The sequence below is a fragment of the Alosa sapidissima genome, chromosome 15 (genome assembly GCF_018492685.1).
Source record: "Alosa sapidissima isolate fAloSap1 chromosome 15, fAloSap1.pri, whole genome shotgun sequence".
Lineage (NCBI taxonomy): Eukaryota > Metazoa > Chordata > Actinopteri > Clupeiformes > Clupeidae > Alosa > Alosa sapidissima.
The window spans coordinates 16,649,788-16,667,208 of NC_055971.1; the positions used below are offsets into that span (position 1 = coordinate 16,649,788).

The following is a 17,421-nucleotide window of genomic DNA, read 5'->3' on the forward strand; positions in this document are numbered from 1 at the left end:
CATTGGCTGCCTGGCGGTCATGTGACCGCCGAGGGGGCGGGTAGTGCAAAGTGCTGACACTCCTCCTACAGTCAGGGCTGAGCCTGGGTGATCTGTTGCTCGGGCTCTCCCTTTCTTTCTCTCTCTCTCTCTCTCACTCTCTCATACATACGCACTAGCACACACGTGCAGCTTCTCTGTGAGCAGAGAGGCAGAGAGGAAACCGCTTGCGTTGCCGTCACCTTCTTGGTGTTGTTGTTGTCGTTGTTCGGGTGACGAAGTTGGGAGTGCGTTCGCGCTTGGGGGGTGGCAGACATGTTCAGGGAACTCCCGGAATCCCAGAGCAGCGAGTGCCTGGGCAGCATGACCCCTGAGACGCAGGACATCTATCTGCGTCTGGGCAGCCGGCGGAGGCGCTCGGGGTATCGGCTGGGCAGGATCATTGCTCGCCAGCAGCTGCTGAAAAGAATCGCCGCAGGTATGTAAGACTCGGTGGGGAGGTGGGGTGACTGGGGAGGAGTTGGGAGTCATGGTGGGGGAGTCATTGGTGAATTTGGTGGAGGGGGGCAGGGGGGTAGATGATGTGTATAGTCGTGGGTGGGGAGGGGGCAGGGGGGGGGGCACACTTATGTAATTCCTCCTCCTTTTGAAGAGGCACGGGATCGTTCCATGCTTAGCATGGGCCCAGTTGCCATAGTGAGTGTTTACTCAGTGTCAATGGACTTTTGCCAAGCGTACGAAACAGAGGGTCAATGTGCTGGGTGAAGTTTGACATTTTCTGTCTCACAGTGCTTCTGTTCTTTCACTTTCCTCTCTCACTGCATGTCTCTTGTGCAATTCATCTTCAAATTATTACGTGTGACGTGTGGCTGCTCACTGATCACTGGAGCGAAATGAGTTGACAATATTAAGCAAGCTTCAACTTTGGCCCTTCAGTGTTTGCAGTAAAGGAGTGTTGGCTGGAGTAACAAAAGCCTGGAACTTCAAGTGAGACTTATTCACCATTGTAGTATGTAGTTTCCCTTAGATAGAGCCCATTTGAGAGGCTGAGATAAATATGCAGCAGTAATACAAACCTGACCCTTAACCCTGTGGTTGATAGTTATACTGTGGGTTTGGTTGCATTGACGCCAGCACAGAGAACAACCGCAACGTCCCTCGGGTCTGTCATTAAATCAAGACCATTTCCCAAGCATTTTAAAACCTTTATTGAGGCCTTGGAGAAAGGGGAGACCAGCGTGCGGCCCTTTTTCCTGGGAGAGTGCAGGCCACAAGCTTGAGGACAGTGCCCTACAGCTGGACAACACCAGGATTGACCTCCCTTGAGTTGTTCTACCCCTCCCCTGTCTTTGTGTTTCAGTGACACACAATGTGTGTCTTACCTGGGGGAGGAGGCCAGCTTAACATGCATAACAACAGCACCCACAACCCCCCTGTCAACCCCCCCCTGCCCAGTTGACAGTGCCTTACTGCAGGGTGAGATCAAAGGTTTGGGGTTTCATGGGTTCCCAGGACACACCTCTTGGGTCAGCCAACAGAGCAATATCCGCCACCATTGGCATGAAGCTTTATCACTAAGGGCGTGTGAGGCTGGCATCGGTGCTTGAGTGGCGTTGCGTAATGAGGCGTCCCAAGGTCCCGAGATAGTGGACAGAGCTCCTTGTGCTCAGCGTCCTCGGCACGTGTGTTTGTGCACGTCAGAGATGGTGTGTGTGGGCTTGGTGTCTGTTGGGGCATACCATTAGTCAGTGGCACCGAAGAAAGGATTCGTATAGACCAGTTATTGTTCATCCACAGACTGTTACACGTTCCCTGGAGGCTGGTGTTGGTATGTTGGTATTGTTGCTGTGCGTTTGCGTGTGTACATGTGTGCATGTGTGTGTGTGTGTGTGTGTGTGTGTCATGGAGAGCTTGTGATTCTCAGATGTCTGGTGGCGGTGGCAAGGGCATGTGAAGTCTTGTGTTTGGGTCTGTGTGTCTGTGTGTGTGTGTGTGTGTGTGTGGTGTAGGGATCAAAGTTGTCTGCTTTGTCATCACAGCAGCTATGTGGGTCACCTGTGGGGGAAGATAGGAGGAATGCAAGTTGTGAGTGCCAAGCTTGTTTTGAAGTTTTGCTCGCCATGGTGCTGTCAGGTGTGACTCATCAGTCATTGTCTGCAGACACCATTTCCTCCTGTCATGTTTTGTTGATTTACAGTGCTGCTCATTCATTGGTACCCTTTTACAAGACATGCATAGTTGCCACCTGAAAAAAAAACGTTGCCATTGTATAGTGCCATCTCTACGTAGCCAATCGTGGATTCAGGAAGATTCTAGAAAATGTTGCGCTTTGGTTGTAAGTTGTGAGAAGCCAGGATCAGACGTAGTAAATTCTTTTCTGTTTTGGGCACCTGGAAAATTCCCAGGTCCACACCGCAGGAAGTATAGTTTATCAGCATAATCTAGATCCATCCAGAGCCATTCCAAGGCTGGCTTTGTGAAAATAAGCACATTCTTCACTGATGATTATCATGTCTAGAATAGTCGGCGTGATCTCAGAAGCTCCACTGCGATCCTTCTGTGGTCATTTTTCACTGTAAGTGGGTGGTTATTCGGCCACTCTCTCCCTGCCCCGGTCCCCCTATGGAGGGGTGAATAGTGGCAATAACACAGACAGACATTTTACCCCCTACCTTCACCCCCACCCTCCTACCCGACCGTGGCAGGAGAGGATGTTTTCTTACTGTCTGACGGCTGTGAGCGTTAATAATCATTGGCTAAGTCAGGCCGGCTCTGTGGCGCGTTGGGTGGTTGGTGGGTGAGTGCTGCTGGCTGACCTGGGATCTGATGGCCAGTGAGAGTGAAGTGTCATCGTCAGTGACCCCTACGCTCACTGACCAGTGGATTCCGCATTCCAGCAGGCCTGCTCGTTGTTGACACAGCGCAGTTAGACAGGGGAGGGGTGTGTGAATGTGTGTATGTGTGTGTGTGTGTGTGTGTGTGAGGCCAGTGTGTGGTTGTGACTGTCTGTGTATGACTTATAAAATCTGTATGTGTGTGAGTGCATGTGAGCATGCGTTTTGTCGATGTCGGTGAAGCAATGTTTCCAGGCTGAATTCCACACAGTCTTTGTCGCGTGGCCATCGCGTTGGCATTTCAGGAGCTTAGATGATGTTTGGAGAGGACAGATTCTCTGTCCTTTTCTGGTCAGTTGAGATACACCAGCCCATGCATGCCTGTTTGCATCTCTGGGTTAATGGGTTTACTTTTTTCACATTAGTTCAATTTCATCCCCATCAGAATTTATGCCCGAAAGCCTTTAGCAGCCCAGCGCTTGACCTCATTCCTCATGGTCACATAGCAGAAATGTGTCCTGTTCCACCCATCCCTGAGAGTCCGCTTGGTCCATTAGTTTCTTAAAATTCAATAATGCTTCAAGTGAATAAGCTCCCTCTCCTCAAGTCCACCCTCTCCTCATCTGGCTGAGCTGCTCTGTCTATGCTGTGGAAAGCAGTAACTGTAGGACCTGATGTCCTTATTTGTGTGTGTGTGTGTGTCTGTGTGTGTGTGTCTGTGTGTGTGTGTGTGTGTGTGTGTGTGTGTGTGTGTGTGTGTGTGTGTGTGTGTGTGTGTGTGTGTGTGTGTGTGTGTGTGTGTGTGTGTGTGCGTGTATCCTCTCTCCCTGCGTTCCTGCTGTTCGTTTTGACCCATCTGGTGTCCAGATTCTCCTGGTCCTCTCTCTGCCCCTCTGGTGGTGTTCACACATCTCCCAACAGGACACAGTAGATGCTTTAACCTCACAGTATCAGTAACTATGATGATGTTAACATATAGCCTAGCTAAAAATGTTAGACAACAGTTACGACGTTAGCCATATGGGACTATATGGTTATTGCACTAGATCAGTTTCACTCGTTTGAGTGCAACACCATTGCAACGGAATAAAGACATATGTTAACACGCACTGATTCACCCAGTGCCAGATGGTGGTGTCCAGCTCTGTGATGCAGACAGTATCCTATACACCACAACAAGCACATAGAAGTACTTCTAGGTACATTCTTACTCAAACACGTATACACTCACAGAGTGATATAGAGACATACGTTAATATATGTAGATATACTATACTTTCAGACAGCCCCCATAAACATGCTCACACTAGACACTAACATATTCACATCCAGACATTGAGAGTAACACACACACACACACACACACACACACACACACACACACACACACACACACCACAAACCCCCGCCAGAGTGGAATCAATGAGCTATTCATGACTTCATGCAGGGGAAATTTCCTGCAGGATTCTTGATTCCCCGCCCCCGAATTCCTGATCATTTTCCTTCACTCTGGTTTTTTCCTCTTCCCCCGGCACAGAGGCCGTGCTATTCCCCCTCTTTTCCAGCCTGGACTCCCGCGCTGAGCTGGACATTGGCATCAGTAGAAGGATCTCATAACCACCTTATAAAGAGCGGAACGCAGCGAGGAGGAAAAACTCGAACGCTGTCACCAAACCACAAGGACAAATAGAATATAATGCAAAACAAAAACCCCAGAAGGAAGTATTTCAACAGTTTCTTTTTCACAATAACTCAGAAATCTCAATCATTCAAAGAACTCAATTATTCAAATATATTTTCTAAGTTGCTTTCTTCTGTGGAATTAGTTTACCATATTTTAAAGTAGAGTCTTCTAGTCCTCAAAGCTCTCATCAGCATCTGTCAGTGCGGATCAGTGTCTCATGAGTGTTTTACACCTTTCTGTGGAGCAGGGGGTTTTTGAGTGTGACTAACAGTCTTTCTGCTAACCGAGGCCTTTTCTGTGTCTGCAAGGGGTTTAAAGAAAGGCCAGAGCCTCACCTGACCTCGGTGACACGCCTTTTGGCGACCGTGGTGACCCTCGGGTGTCATTTGTTTGGCCCTACTCATCGTCTCTGGGACTGACAATGTCTCTCATCCTGGCTGTCACCTTAAAATCTGTCTCCTAAGTTATAGTTTGACAGCTGAGTGAGTTTGTGTGTGTGTGTGTGTGTGTGTGTGTGTGTGTGTGTGTATGTGTGTGTGTGTGTGTGTGTGTGTGTGTGTGTGTGTGTGTGTGTGTGTGTGTGTGTGTGTGTGTGTGTGTGTGTTTGTTTGTGTGATTAATCGTGTGTGATGGATCATGGGGCCTGGCCTCGTGAGGGTCTGTCGTGGTTGAGATGCCTTTGTGGAGCAGACAGACTTTCATCACTGATCACATGGAGCTTTCCCTGCAATCCTCAGTTGCTGTCATGCTCTTGCAGTGTCTTATTTGTATGAGCACAGGTCAGCTTCCCTCTTACGATTTGTCTAAAATTACAGTCAGACTGGGGTTTTAATGATAGATACTAATTTCGAAATGATGGCCGATATTCATTTTTAACAAACACAATGTACACATTTTTTCAAATATTTTGCATATTAAAAAGTTGACGACGATACTGATAGATTGGCAAATAGCTAATAACGGCCGAATATATTGCCAAATTATCAGTCGGGCTCTTTTTAAAACTGTATTGTTTTGTATAGTTATAACAGAATAACAGAGTCACAGGGTTGCCTAAATTAAAGCTATATTATTAGGGGCATTCCGTAAGACTGTTTCAATTGGTCAGTAATTACTGGTGCTGACATACTGTCATTTGCTAGTTTTATCTACCTCAGCTATTTGAGGCCATCAGGATTCTGACTGTATAGATCTCAGTGATATTCTCTCTTTCATGCGCCAAATCCACATCTGTTAGTCTCTGAGCTTAACAACTTTCCTCCACTCTCATCTCTCCTCTGGGAGGGCAGAACAATTTTTTCCACATCAGTCCACATGCATCTTAAAAACAAGATTTTGTTTCATGATTCCCTCCCACCCCTCTTCCTCTCCTCCCTCCTGTTTTGCACTGGAGAAGCGGCCCTCTGTCGCTTGCTCCCCATAAACAATGCAGACATTGAGCACATGAGTCCTGTGACGAGGAGAGGAGAGGAGAGGAGAGATGAGTGGAGAGGGGTGAGGCAGAGGCTCGAGAGTCCAATGCTCGTTAGAAAAGGAGGAGACAGAGAGAGTGGAGAAAGAGGAGAAGGAGGATGTGGCGGACCCAACCTCTCAAGGTGAAAAGGAGGACAAGCACTCCTCTTCCCCGTTACCGCCGGTCCCCAATTCTCAGGGGCTTGATCGTTCAATCAGCCTGAAGCCACTCACTGGCACTGAAGTGGTATTGGGATGAGATGTGAGGGGTTTGTGGAGGGATGGGGGGGGGGGGGTAGTTTTACATTCTGAAGTGGCATTTATGCAGGGATGCAGTCCTTTGAGGGTTGTACAGGTCAGTATGAATGAATGAGAGTATGGGTCTCTCAAGTTCTGCGGAAACAAACCCCACTTCAAGGTTTCATTCAGAGCCATGGGATGAATTATTCAACCAGGGTGCTGAAGAGCGTGGTAGTCTCATAACGTCCAGGTGAAGTGGTCTTCACCGGGCATTCATTTTCTCTCTTGTCATATTTGTTTTGAATCCACTGAGAGCACTTGTATGTTGTTTGGGTATTCATAGACAGTAGATATTGTGGCTCATTTAATTCATGCTAAAGAATGTTAACAAGTCAAACACGGGAAGGAACGATCTTGTGAAACACTCTCCCTTGATGGTGGTGTTTCTCTCTCTCACTCTCTCTCTCTCTCTCTCTCTCAATTTAATTAAATTAAATTCAAGAATGCTTTATTGGCATGACAAGCTCACTCATATTGCCAAAGCAGTTATACAATAAATCTGAACACACACATACTTGTCAGTAGATTTTCATAAGAATAAAATAAATAGGTAAAAGTAAAATAAAATGCAGTGTATGATGGTGTGTGCGTGTGAGTGCATGTGTGTGCGTGTGCGTGCGTGCGTGTGTACGTGCGTGCGTGCGTGCATGCGTGTGTATGTTTATTTGTCCATATAGGCCACTCATTCTCTGTGTGTGTGTGTGTTTGTGTACGTGTGTGTGTGGTGTTGTGTTTGTGTGTCTGTGTCATGCAAGAAAATTAAAGGCTTAAACGTATAAATTGCCACCTAGGTTCAGTAAGTATCATATTTATGTCTCAGCCATTGGCCTGCTTTGATGTGAGTTGGTCATGAGTTGTATGTGTCAGAGGGATATTTTAGGAGTAGGGAATATCCCTTATTAGTCCCTGAGTCAGACTGGTTGTAAAAAGAAACCTTAAATTATTTAAATAATAGTTGTAACATGAGGCGACTACAATAAAAATAGAGGTATGTTTTAGGTAATATACTCTGTCACTCCATGAACTTAAGACCAACCAATACAGTATGTACAGTGAATGAAGTGACAATGTTAGCTGATAATGAGGAGATAGGTTTATGCACAATTTTCAAGGTTGATGTTATCTAGTTGTTTAGAAAGCAAGGTGTCAAAATGAGGACGTTGCTTTTGTGATAGTTGGCAATTGAGGTTGGCTACAGGATGTTGCATCATTCTCACTTGCAGATATAGTATCTGTGCGGAGGTTTAATATTGCTCCGTCATGTTGTTCAGCAAAATGGGCACGAATCTGCATTCTTACAAAATTCTATATTCTTTCGTTAAAAGAATTTGATACTTGATAACACATGCACAAATAGATATGGGCTTCTTTTTCCACCACATTCTATCATGGGAATGCAATTATATTATATTGTTACGTGAGCTGTACTGAATTGTATTTAGTTGTGGCTGAATCACAGCTCTTTCCATCAACCTGTTCCCACCTGAATTTTGTTCCACACTCAAGGCCTCTGCTCCCGCCCCATTAGATAACCCTGGTCAGGTGCCATATGGCCAGGGCAGGCAATCATTGACAAGTGAGCATACCTAGGCTCGTCTAATAGCTGCTGGAGAGTAACTCATTAACCTGGTCCTACATACTGATTTATGACAGATACTGAAACAATATAAACATCTGGTGACCTAAGAATGTTATTTGTAGCTGTGATACACTGTTGCTAATGATTGGCTGTAGAGGGCTGGAAAAGTACATATTTTTGTTCATGTGTGAAATTCCTGGCTTCAAATTCAAAATATCAAATATCTGCTGTGTGTTATCCTTGTTTTAGAAATTCCACTGACCGATTTACTTTGGTAAGAACCGATGGAATTTAATAGCTGCCTTGAAAAGAAAGCAATCATTCACCATGTCCACATATTTGATATTTCTGAGGCCATAATAGTGTCACAAAGGTACAGTCCTACAAAGTCTTTGCTGGTGTGTACAGTATGTCTATGTTTTTTTAACTCACTATCACCCTCTACTGGTTGACGTGCACACAACAGCAAACCAGCAGGGTATGCAATACCTTATTGGCTTTCTTTGTGTATTATAACATTTACTGCAGGTCAGGTTTACTAAGTCATTAACATGCTTTAATAATCAGAAATAAAAAAACATAAACTGAACCAGGAGAGGGACATGAGAGAGCCGGTGGCCTTGTGGGCGACCACAGACGAACACACAACTGTGTCCTGTTTACAGCCCTCTCTAACAGGAACTGGCTGTCTGACTAGGACCTGACACACAGACACTCTTCTGACTAATGACTGGTGTGTGTGTGTGTGTGTGTGTGTGTGTGTGTGTGTGTATGTGTCTGTGTCTGTGTCTGTCTGTGTCTGTGTCTGTATCTGTGTCTGTGTGTGTGTGTGTGTGTGTGTGTGTGTCTGTCATTCCACGTGACTTGCCAAAGGTCTCATTGTTCTAGGATATTGTGCATGTCTATAATCATTAGCTGTCTGCTGTCTTTTGACACTAAGTATGTCTTTTTCCATTGAACATTGTACATGTCAATATGGTTTCATGTTTCTTTCTCTGTCTCTCTTAGTATTGTCTTGACTGAGTATTGCATTGGCTTCTTCCTTCCAGCTGTTGCATCCTTTTTCACTTCCAATTTACAGTATCTGTGTTGTTATCCAAAATCATATTAACATTCAAACCAACACTCAGGCATACACTCTCAGGCATACACTCTCTGGAGCTTGGTATTGTTCGATGTGGATGCACATTAGCTTGTCATCCTCTAGAGGGCGGTGTCTCGCACTGTGTGGCCTGTGGCTTCATCTCAAAAAACAGGAGCACAGCTCGGAACTGAGAGGCATTCCATTCTTTAGCCTCCTTTAGTCTGCTCACCTAAACCTTGGAACATTCTGCTTAGAACCGTTTAATAACTGGTTATTGACAGAATGCATCCTGGAACTAGGTCCAGCTCTTATATGCCGTCCTATTGAGCTCCTGTTGGCTTGTGTGTGGTCCGCACTGCAAGATTTTTATTTCCATAAGACCCACTATATCATATGGATAGGGCATGTATGCTTTGATTTTTCTCATATAAATCTATTTATCTGCAAGGTATCAGAATTTTCTTAAATTAGTTCCTAAGAAGCTTCCTAAGAAAAGTCTACATCGGTTTCATGACGTGTTCGTAAACAGCATAATTGTTCTCACCTGTGTTCGTAGGAATGATGAATCCCATGTCTTCGTAATTCAAAGCACGCACCAGTTCCTAATTAGCATTGTGTGTGAGTGTGTGAGTTAAGCCTAATCCCGCTCCTAACCCCGCCTCGTCTGCCTCTCTGGTAGTCAGGGCTGAAGAAGTTTACCAGGCAGCTGCTCAGCTGAGTGGAAAACAAAATGACAGTGTTCACACTCGCAGTCATCAGAGGCAGAGGAAAGAATTACAGAACACAGGCTGTGATTAGGACACGGAACCTGAGATCTGTATCACACACACGGCACCCCAGGCGAACAGGATTACACCGCATGTAACGGACATGTTATTACAGAACAGCAGAACCAACAGGTTGCAGCTTATACTGTATGCTCTCAAGCACACACACATACACATGTACACACTCAAACACACACACATACACATGTACACGCTCAAGCACACACACATACACACGTACACACTCAAACACACGCACACACACACACACACACACACACACACACACACACACACACACACACACACACACACACACACTCACACACCAGTCACGGTCAGGGACTATTGCTGGGATATATAATATTTCAGATTATCTGTCAAAATAGCTAACCTGATTGGCAAAGAACCTGGCTTTATGCATTGGTCACGCTGTTATTGTATCGGACCATAAGTTACAATGCCCTTTTCTAGTAGCCTCTAAGAAGCATGGGGAATTGATTGCATGTAGCCATGTGAGAATGACCCAGATGAACAGTGATGTGGCCCAGATGTGGCCCAGTTGTGGCCTGGGTGTTAGTGGTCAGGGCTACATCCTGCCCACAGGCAGTAGTGATTAGTAGCTAATCAGTCCATGTGTGCCAACCCATTCCCATCCATGTCACTGTTTCTTCAGCTGTCAGTGTGTTAGTGCTAGGGTGTTGTTTGTGTGTCTTTTGGACAGTTTGGACATGGAGAACTAATAACGCTCTTTCTGCTAATATCACCCAGGAGCGCCGGAGGATTTTGCGGTGATGTTTAAAGTGTCCTCAGAGACGACAGGGCGGCTTTACTTTGATGGAGCGGCCTGGGGCCGGAAAAGCTCCATAGATTCCGAGTTGCTGTTGTTCTATCCTCATTTTTAAAAAAAAAAAAAAGCAAATCCTTCTTGAGAGGCCACCAATCTGCCTGTCAAAACACTTTAGCATGTGTGGGAAAATGGCCGCCCTCCAGTCGTCTGGAAGCGTTTAGCACTTAGCACTCCGCTACTCGTGCTCTGCTCGGGGACTGGAGCTCCCTGCTATTGGTGGTGGTGGAGCTTTTGGAGATCTTTCCTTCCTCGGCCCCCCCACGCCGCGCGCGCCCTTTGGGCATTCCCCTGTACCCCCTGTTTTCCTGCTATGCAGCAGTGGACCCTGAAAGCTGTTAATGGCATTCATGTGCTCGTCCTGTGCTGATTGTGTGTGTGTTTATGCATACGGTGGTGGTGCTGGGGGTGAGTGTGTATGTAATAAGGTCGTTATGTGGGGATTTATTGTGTGTGTTTGTGTGATGGTTGGTTGACTAGACTAGACTAGATGGGAAAGACACCTGTCTGTAGTAAGGTTGAGCATGTTTGATGCGGGTCCACACGTGGGAACACCAGAGAACCCCCCCATCCCCCCCCCCCCCCCACACACACACACATACACACACACACACACACTCTCAAACAGATCAGAAACGGACGCACCATTAAGTGTGTGTGCACTACACAAGTCAATCATCTCCCATTGGCACTCAATGGTTTCCAGGTGAGCCGTTGAACAATCTTTCAGACACCCTCAAACCAGGCTGTAATGGTGTATGGGAGCGGAGCCGTCAGGTTCTTATTCCCTCTCTCTCTCTCTCTCTCTCTCTTTCTCTCTCTCTCTCTCTCTCTCCCTGTCTTTCCTTCTTTCCTCACTTTTTACTTCTTCATCTCTCTCTCTCTCTCTCTCTCTCTCTCTCTCTCTCTCTCTTAACATACTTGCCTGGATTGATTTGATTGTCAGACATCCTGGGTTTCAGCCCCCGGGGTGGTGCAGGCCGTGGCCTCTGGGGTCGCCCCTTCCCTGGAGCTGAGTGTGAACATCCATAATGAGCATGGGGGTGAAACTCGAGAGACTGGTGGTTGGGGCTGTTAAGACCCAGAAAGGGTTGATGTGGGAATCCCTTTCCCCCCCCGGCAGGCCACAAGAACGGGCTCAAATGTGCCATCTTACTTTCACATTGCACGGGCCGAACGTGTGAATCCTTAAACGAATGGCTGTTTTTGAGTACCTGTGGTCTCCTGAGTGTCCCAGAATCTCACTGTTCCCCCTTCCTTCCAAATACACACACACACACACACAAACACACACACACACACACACACACACACACACACACACACACACACAAATACATGTATGCACTTATTTATTCCAGAAGACCTGTTTAAGATTTCAATAGTGAAGGGTTCCATTAAAAACAACTTGAAGGGATTTTTCCACAATTTGGATCATGCAATTATTTACAACATGGAAATGTGTTTTGGAGGAGAGTTTTTCCAGATAAAGCATCAAGGCTGTAAATGCCTCTGTGATGGAATGTGGTGGTGTCTGTCTGCAGCATATTCCGTTAAGCACAGCAAGCTATTTGAAGGCAACATAATGTAGGACACATTTGTAGGCGACATGATGTGGGGCACATTTTTAGTTGTGTATACTGTATGTCTGTGTACATGAAGAGTTTGGTTCCAAACGATCCTCTATTTTGGTGAATTTTCTTAAATCATGTTGTTCATTTTTGTTTTCCCAAATAATTTCAGTGGAACTTTAATTTGGTTATTGTTATTTGATTTATCTTTACTATCTTTATATTTACATCTTTACAATCAAAACAACACAACTGCACTTTTATTGATACTACCTGAAATACACAACATAACATGACTTTTTAATGAGATTTAGCATTTTGGGACCAAACAATTCACATATTTTTTGGTGTATTTATTGAAGCTGATAGGCATTTTTATATCTGAGTGTATACACACATTTGTGTGTGTTCACGCGCATGATTGCTTATACATGTGTGGGGCGTAGTGTGTGTGTTTGTTTGTGCATTTGTATATTAGCGTATGTTAGCTCAGGAGAAAGGCTCGAGGGCCTTGGTTACCCTTGGAGATGAAAGCTTCGGCGATCTCGGGTGTCACTTGGCGCGGAGTGGCAGTTGTTACTACAGCTGCACGCGCTTGTTTAAATTCAACACAAAATCTTTAGAGGAGAAAAAACAGTAGGACTGACATCTGACCCCTGTGGGCCTCTGTAGTGGTCAGCGACTGCGACCGTGTAGTTCTCTCCCTCCTGTTATTTGCCCGCAGAATCAATAAGCCCCCATCGGGGGCCTCTCAGTCTCACTTTGATGTGCGACTTGGACTTCATTGGGTAAGGGGAAGGAACGATGGGTCATTCAAACAAATACTCGGCATCCCCCCCCCCCCCCCTCAAAAAGAAACGACAAAAATGTCCAACGTGGCCTCATTGTGGACAGTGAAATGCGAGTCTTTCTCCTCTGAAGACTTGTCTGTGACAGACGTGTGTGGTAAGCCTGACCTAGAACATTCCTCAACTCTCACCCACGACCCAGGATGAAGTGAATCAGAGGCAGAGGTCAGTGTTATTGTAACGGCTACAATGGGTGCTTAAAGGCTTGAATGTGATATGATATGTGATATGGTATAGACATACAGTGTATGAATATGTATACTGTATGACTATACCATACATGCCCCAGAGGTTCAGTGTAAGCCTTCTGTCTTGTGCTTGCAAACAAGAGATGCAAAGGTCATTCTTAATTGAGATTTCTTTAGCTGTTTCCTTATATTATAACTCAGTATTTGGTTTTGAACTAAGGTAAGCTGCTTTGTGACAGCTTTTGTGATATGGTGAATGATGACTGATTATTACTTTGTCAGTCACATTAGAGGTGAACTGGATGGAACAGAAACGCTCTAGACCGGTACTGATGTTAGCAGTGTCTCTGAGTACCCAAAGGCCACTTAAGGTTCTTATCGCACTATTTGAAACCAAACAAGGTCTCCATCTGGTTCTTTCGAAAAAGTAAATGTTGTCTGCTCTCAACTAATCGACCAAAAAGTTCATCATGGCTTAAAAGTGGTTGTCCACCTGTAAGTTTCTGTAAAGAGCTTCTGATCATCACAAACCCGATTCTGCTAATGGGTGAGGAGCTGAAGAAGTCACTGGGGTCTGCTTATTTGAGAGAGCACATTAAAATCGAGTTAAGGGGTCGGTCTTTCGTGGTCTAAGTCGTTTGATGGCTGTGGATCTGTGGGCTGGAGTGGGGATCCCACCACCCTCTGCCAGCCACCACAAAGCCCAAAGCCCGGTCGTGCTCTCCTCCTGGCCTCAGTTTTTCCCCCCTCACCTTTGTATTATGGGAAAGTTGCAGCGGGTGCCTAGCAACACCCCCTCTCCCCCAATAGCACTGCCTAAATTTGTAGCCATAGTCCCTGCTCAGCTGTGGAGTTGGTGACAGGTTCTGTCTGTGTGTGTGTGTGTGTGTGTGTGTGTGTGTGTGTGTGTGTGTGTGTGTGTGTGTGTGTGTGTGTGTGAGAGCTTGTTTGTGTGTGCGTGTGTGTGTGCATGTGTGTGTGTGTGTGTGTGTCTTTTATCTACTTCTTTGTTTTCGACCTCCGTCCGATGACCAAAAATAGACTTTGGTATTTGCTATCACATAGTTCTATCCCATCAAGTGGTTTAGACAAGGTCATACCAAACTGTGTCAGTAAGTCACATGACATGCTTGCGTTTCATTTACCGGGAAAAGCCTTTTTTCCCCAGCTAGCGTTCCCGGCTTTCCTGCTTGAGCATCCCGCTATGAAGCGTAGGGGAACGCCACGCTGCGGAGACTGGGAGATAATCCCCAGCATGCCTCTGGTGGCGGGGTGCACGCCCCTGAGCATTGTGCTCAGGATGCTAGTACCTGCCGGGTCAGCCCAAGTTAATTAAAGTGCTCAATGTTCCCACGACACACACACGGGGTGACCTGAGGTATGGTGGGGTGGGGGGGGGGCGTCATTCTTAGAGCTCCTTATCAGCTCAACCTGGGTCGTGTCAGTCAGAAACCTGTGAATGTGTGTTATGAGTTCTCTGTGTGAAGTCAGTCACAGGTTAGATTTAGCAAAGGAATGGACAACAAATGAATGGAGTACAAGTTATTAGTGTGCAACTAAACAAAAATGAGTGGATTTCATTGTATTTTTGCATATGGATATTGAGGCTATAGGGTAGACTGATAATGTGTGGTTTGTGGTGTATGACAAAAACTAGTTTAAAAGATGAACAAGGTATGTATAGCATCATCAATATATACCGGTAGCCCTATATTGAGAATATAGACAATGTCCTTCTGGCAAGAAATGCTGCGATATTGTACTCTGATAGAATGAATCATGAGTTGGTGTTTCGGGAAATGTTTCTCATATCCCACCGTGCACGGTTGTTCTGAACTACTCCAGACAGCAATAAATGTTTTTGGGGTGTGTGAGGCTCAGGTATTTCGACGTATTAGGAAGAACGCTGTGAGGGGGGGAAATCGGGTTTGGTTAGGTTAGGTCTGGAGCATGCTGTTTTACTGTAAAGACAGCAGTGACCTGGTCACCTTGTCTGGGAGTGTAAGAGGGGAGAGAGGAGGTCTGTGTGTGTGTGTGTGTGTGTGTGTGTGTGTGTGTGTGTGTGTGTGTGTGCGTGTGTGTGTGTGAGAGAGAGAGAGACCTGACTGCCCGAGGGAGTGTGGGAGGAGCGAGGGAGTCTGAGAAATGATGCGTCAGGGCCTCAAGGTGCTTTCCCAAGAAGAAGCGGGTGTACATGAACTCGACTATCGTCTGGTTTATTCACTCTGCTTGTGTGTGTGTGTGTGTGTGTGTGTGTGTGTGTGTGTGTGTGTGTGTGTGTGTGTGTGAAGTTGGTGTTGGGGGTGAGAGGGAGAGCGAGAGAGGAAAATGCATTAACTTCATTCAAAAGTGTTTGCATGTCTGGGTACTGTATGTTCATGCGTGAGAGAAAGCGAAAGATAGGATCACATCAAATGAATGCTAAAATGAAAGAATGAAAGAGTGTGTATTTATGTTTAGTATGTACAGTATGTTTGTGTTGTGTGTGTGTGTGTGTGTGTGTGGGGGGGGGGGTGGCTTAAGTCACGTGAGCTACAAGATGTTGCCTCCAAGCCGTTTCCTGTTGATGGCAGAATTGTTGTTCTTTGCTCTCCTCCAGACGCAAAGCCATATTACTGGAGCTCTCGTAAGCTTCAGAGGTGAAGATTGATGAGTGGGTTTGTGGAGTCTGCTCGCTCACGTCATTTGCCCCTTATTTTGAAACGTGATATGCAAACACATGGCTGAGTTGCCTAAGTGCTCTGTTTTACTGTGGGAATTGGTGGGAATCTCTGCAAGAGACCAACAGGTATATAAAAAAAACTTTTGGAGCTCTGCTATTAAGTCTGGATTTAATGTTGTGTAATAAGGACCGAATTATTATTGCTTTTTTATGACCCAAATCTGCCAAGGGTGATTACACTTTATCCCACATTGGTGGGACTGAAGCTTTGGTTATAAAATGTAATGTAGACAATAGACATAACACTGTCATTGATGATACATGCAGCTACTGGGAAACACAGAACACATTCAGTGTATTTATGTTATAGTTTATCTATGTTCCATTTTAAACAGCAAAAATATAAATAAAAAAAATACCACACACTTGTGTTTTCCAAAAATGGCAAACAATTGTTCCCTGGAAATACCCAGCAGGCACTTGTAAAACAACTGGGAACGTGATGTTATTTGGTTTGTGGTTTGGTCCTCTCGCTGTGTGTGTGTGTGTGTGTGTGTGTGTGTTTGTGTGTGTGTGTGTGTGTGTGGTTAGGAGATCCTCAGTCTCTACAACTCCCCCCCCTCCTCAGTAGTGATGGCCACCTCATCCAGCTGATACCCTCTGGGCTAGTGTGTCTGTGGGCAGACTGACGTTGGTCTGTGGGTGACTGGCTGGGTGGGTGGGTGGTTGAGGGACGATTGCGTCTGTGCGAGCAGTCTGTTGGCCTGACTCACAGCCAGTGGTTGCCCAAGCTCTCTGTCATCGCTAGCGTACTGTATACCCCCCCAGTACAACCCCACTCTCCAGCAGTCAGGGCTTCCACTAGTCATTCAGGAGATGCCACGCAGATACCCTTTGCATTCCCAAATATGGGCCTGTTTCCTCCCTGTGCACAACCTCAAGGTCCCATGCCATAGCAAACCACATCTTTTAGGTTTTGTGTATGTGTGTTGAGAGGGGTGATTTGGAGATTAACTCAGCCTCCCATTCCAGCTACTCCAAACACAAGACTCTCTTTCTAGTGGACAGTAAATAAACAGTTCCTTGGGGGGGGGGGGGGTCAGACAGTGGATAGTGTGTTTGAAGCACTGGACGATATCCGCCTTCCCTGTTTATTAGCGCTTTGTGTTTTCCCCTGATGACCAGAGCAAGTCTTCCTGGACAGCAGTGGTATAAATAGATGCACTTACATGAATCTGTTGTCAGAGTGATTGAATGATGTCATGGGAATGTTTGAATGTGTCTGTGGAAAAGGGAAGACAGAGATAGGCAGAGAGAGAGAGAGAGAGAGAGAGATACAGAACAAACGAGAAAGAGACAGGGTAAGAAAGTCCCGTGTTGCAAGCATCCTGTCAGACTATGCCCCTTGGCCTCAGTTTGTCAAGGGCACTGCCAAAAAATGTGTTGTGAGTGGTAGGAAAGAGTTGTAATAGGTTCGGGGAACAGAGGGGAGAGGGAGGAGGGAGTAGCAGTAGGGGGAGGGGAGAATGAATGCTGACTGAGGTAGAGGAAGGAGGAGGCGGTGGGGGGGGGGGGGGGGTATTGGGGGGTCATGAGGATGGAAAAAAAGATGGGGAGGGGAGATAT

At 46.0% G+C, this 17,421-nt stretch overlaps 1 protein-coding gene across 3 annotated transcripts in view; it reads left to right on the forward strand.

The window, feature by feature from the left end:
- LOC121683849 (stAR-related lipid transfer protein 13-like) overlaps positions 1-17,421 on the forward strand; it is an 84,663-nt gene that overhangs the window by 49,940 nt on the left and 17,302 nt on the right. Inside the window, exon 1 of one of the 3 annotated variants that reach the window (XM_042063691.1) lies at positions 129-457. The exons of the other annotated variants lie outside the window; for them this stretch is intronic. Within the exon in view, the coding sequence (XP_041919625.1) occupies positions 295-457 (163 nt within the window). The 5' untranslated portion in view covers positions 129-294. Of the gene's footprint in view, positions 1-128; positions 458-17,421 lie in introns of those variants that run through there. 3 annotated transcript variants of the gene reach the window in all.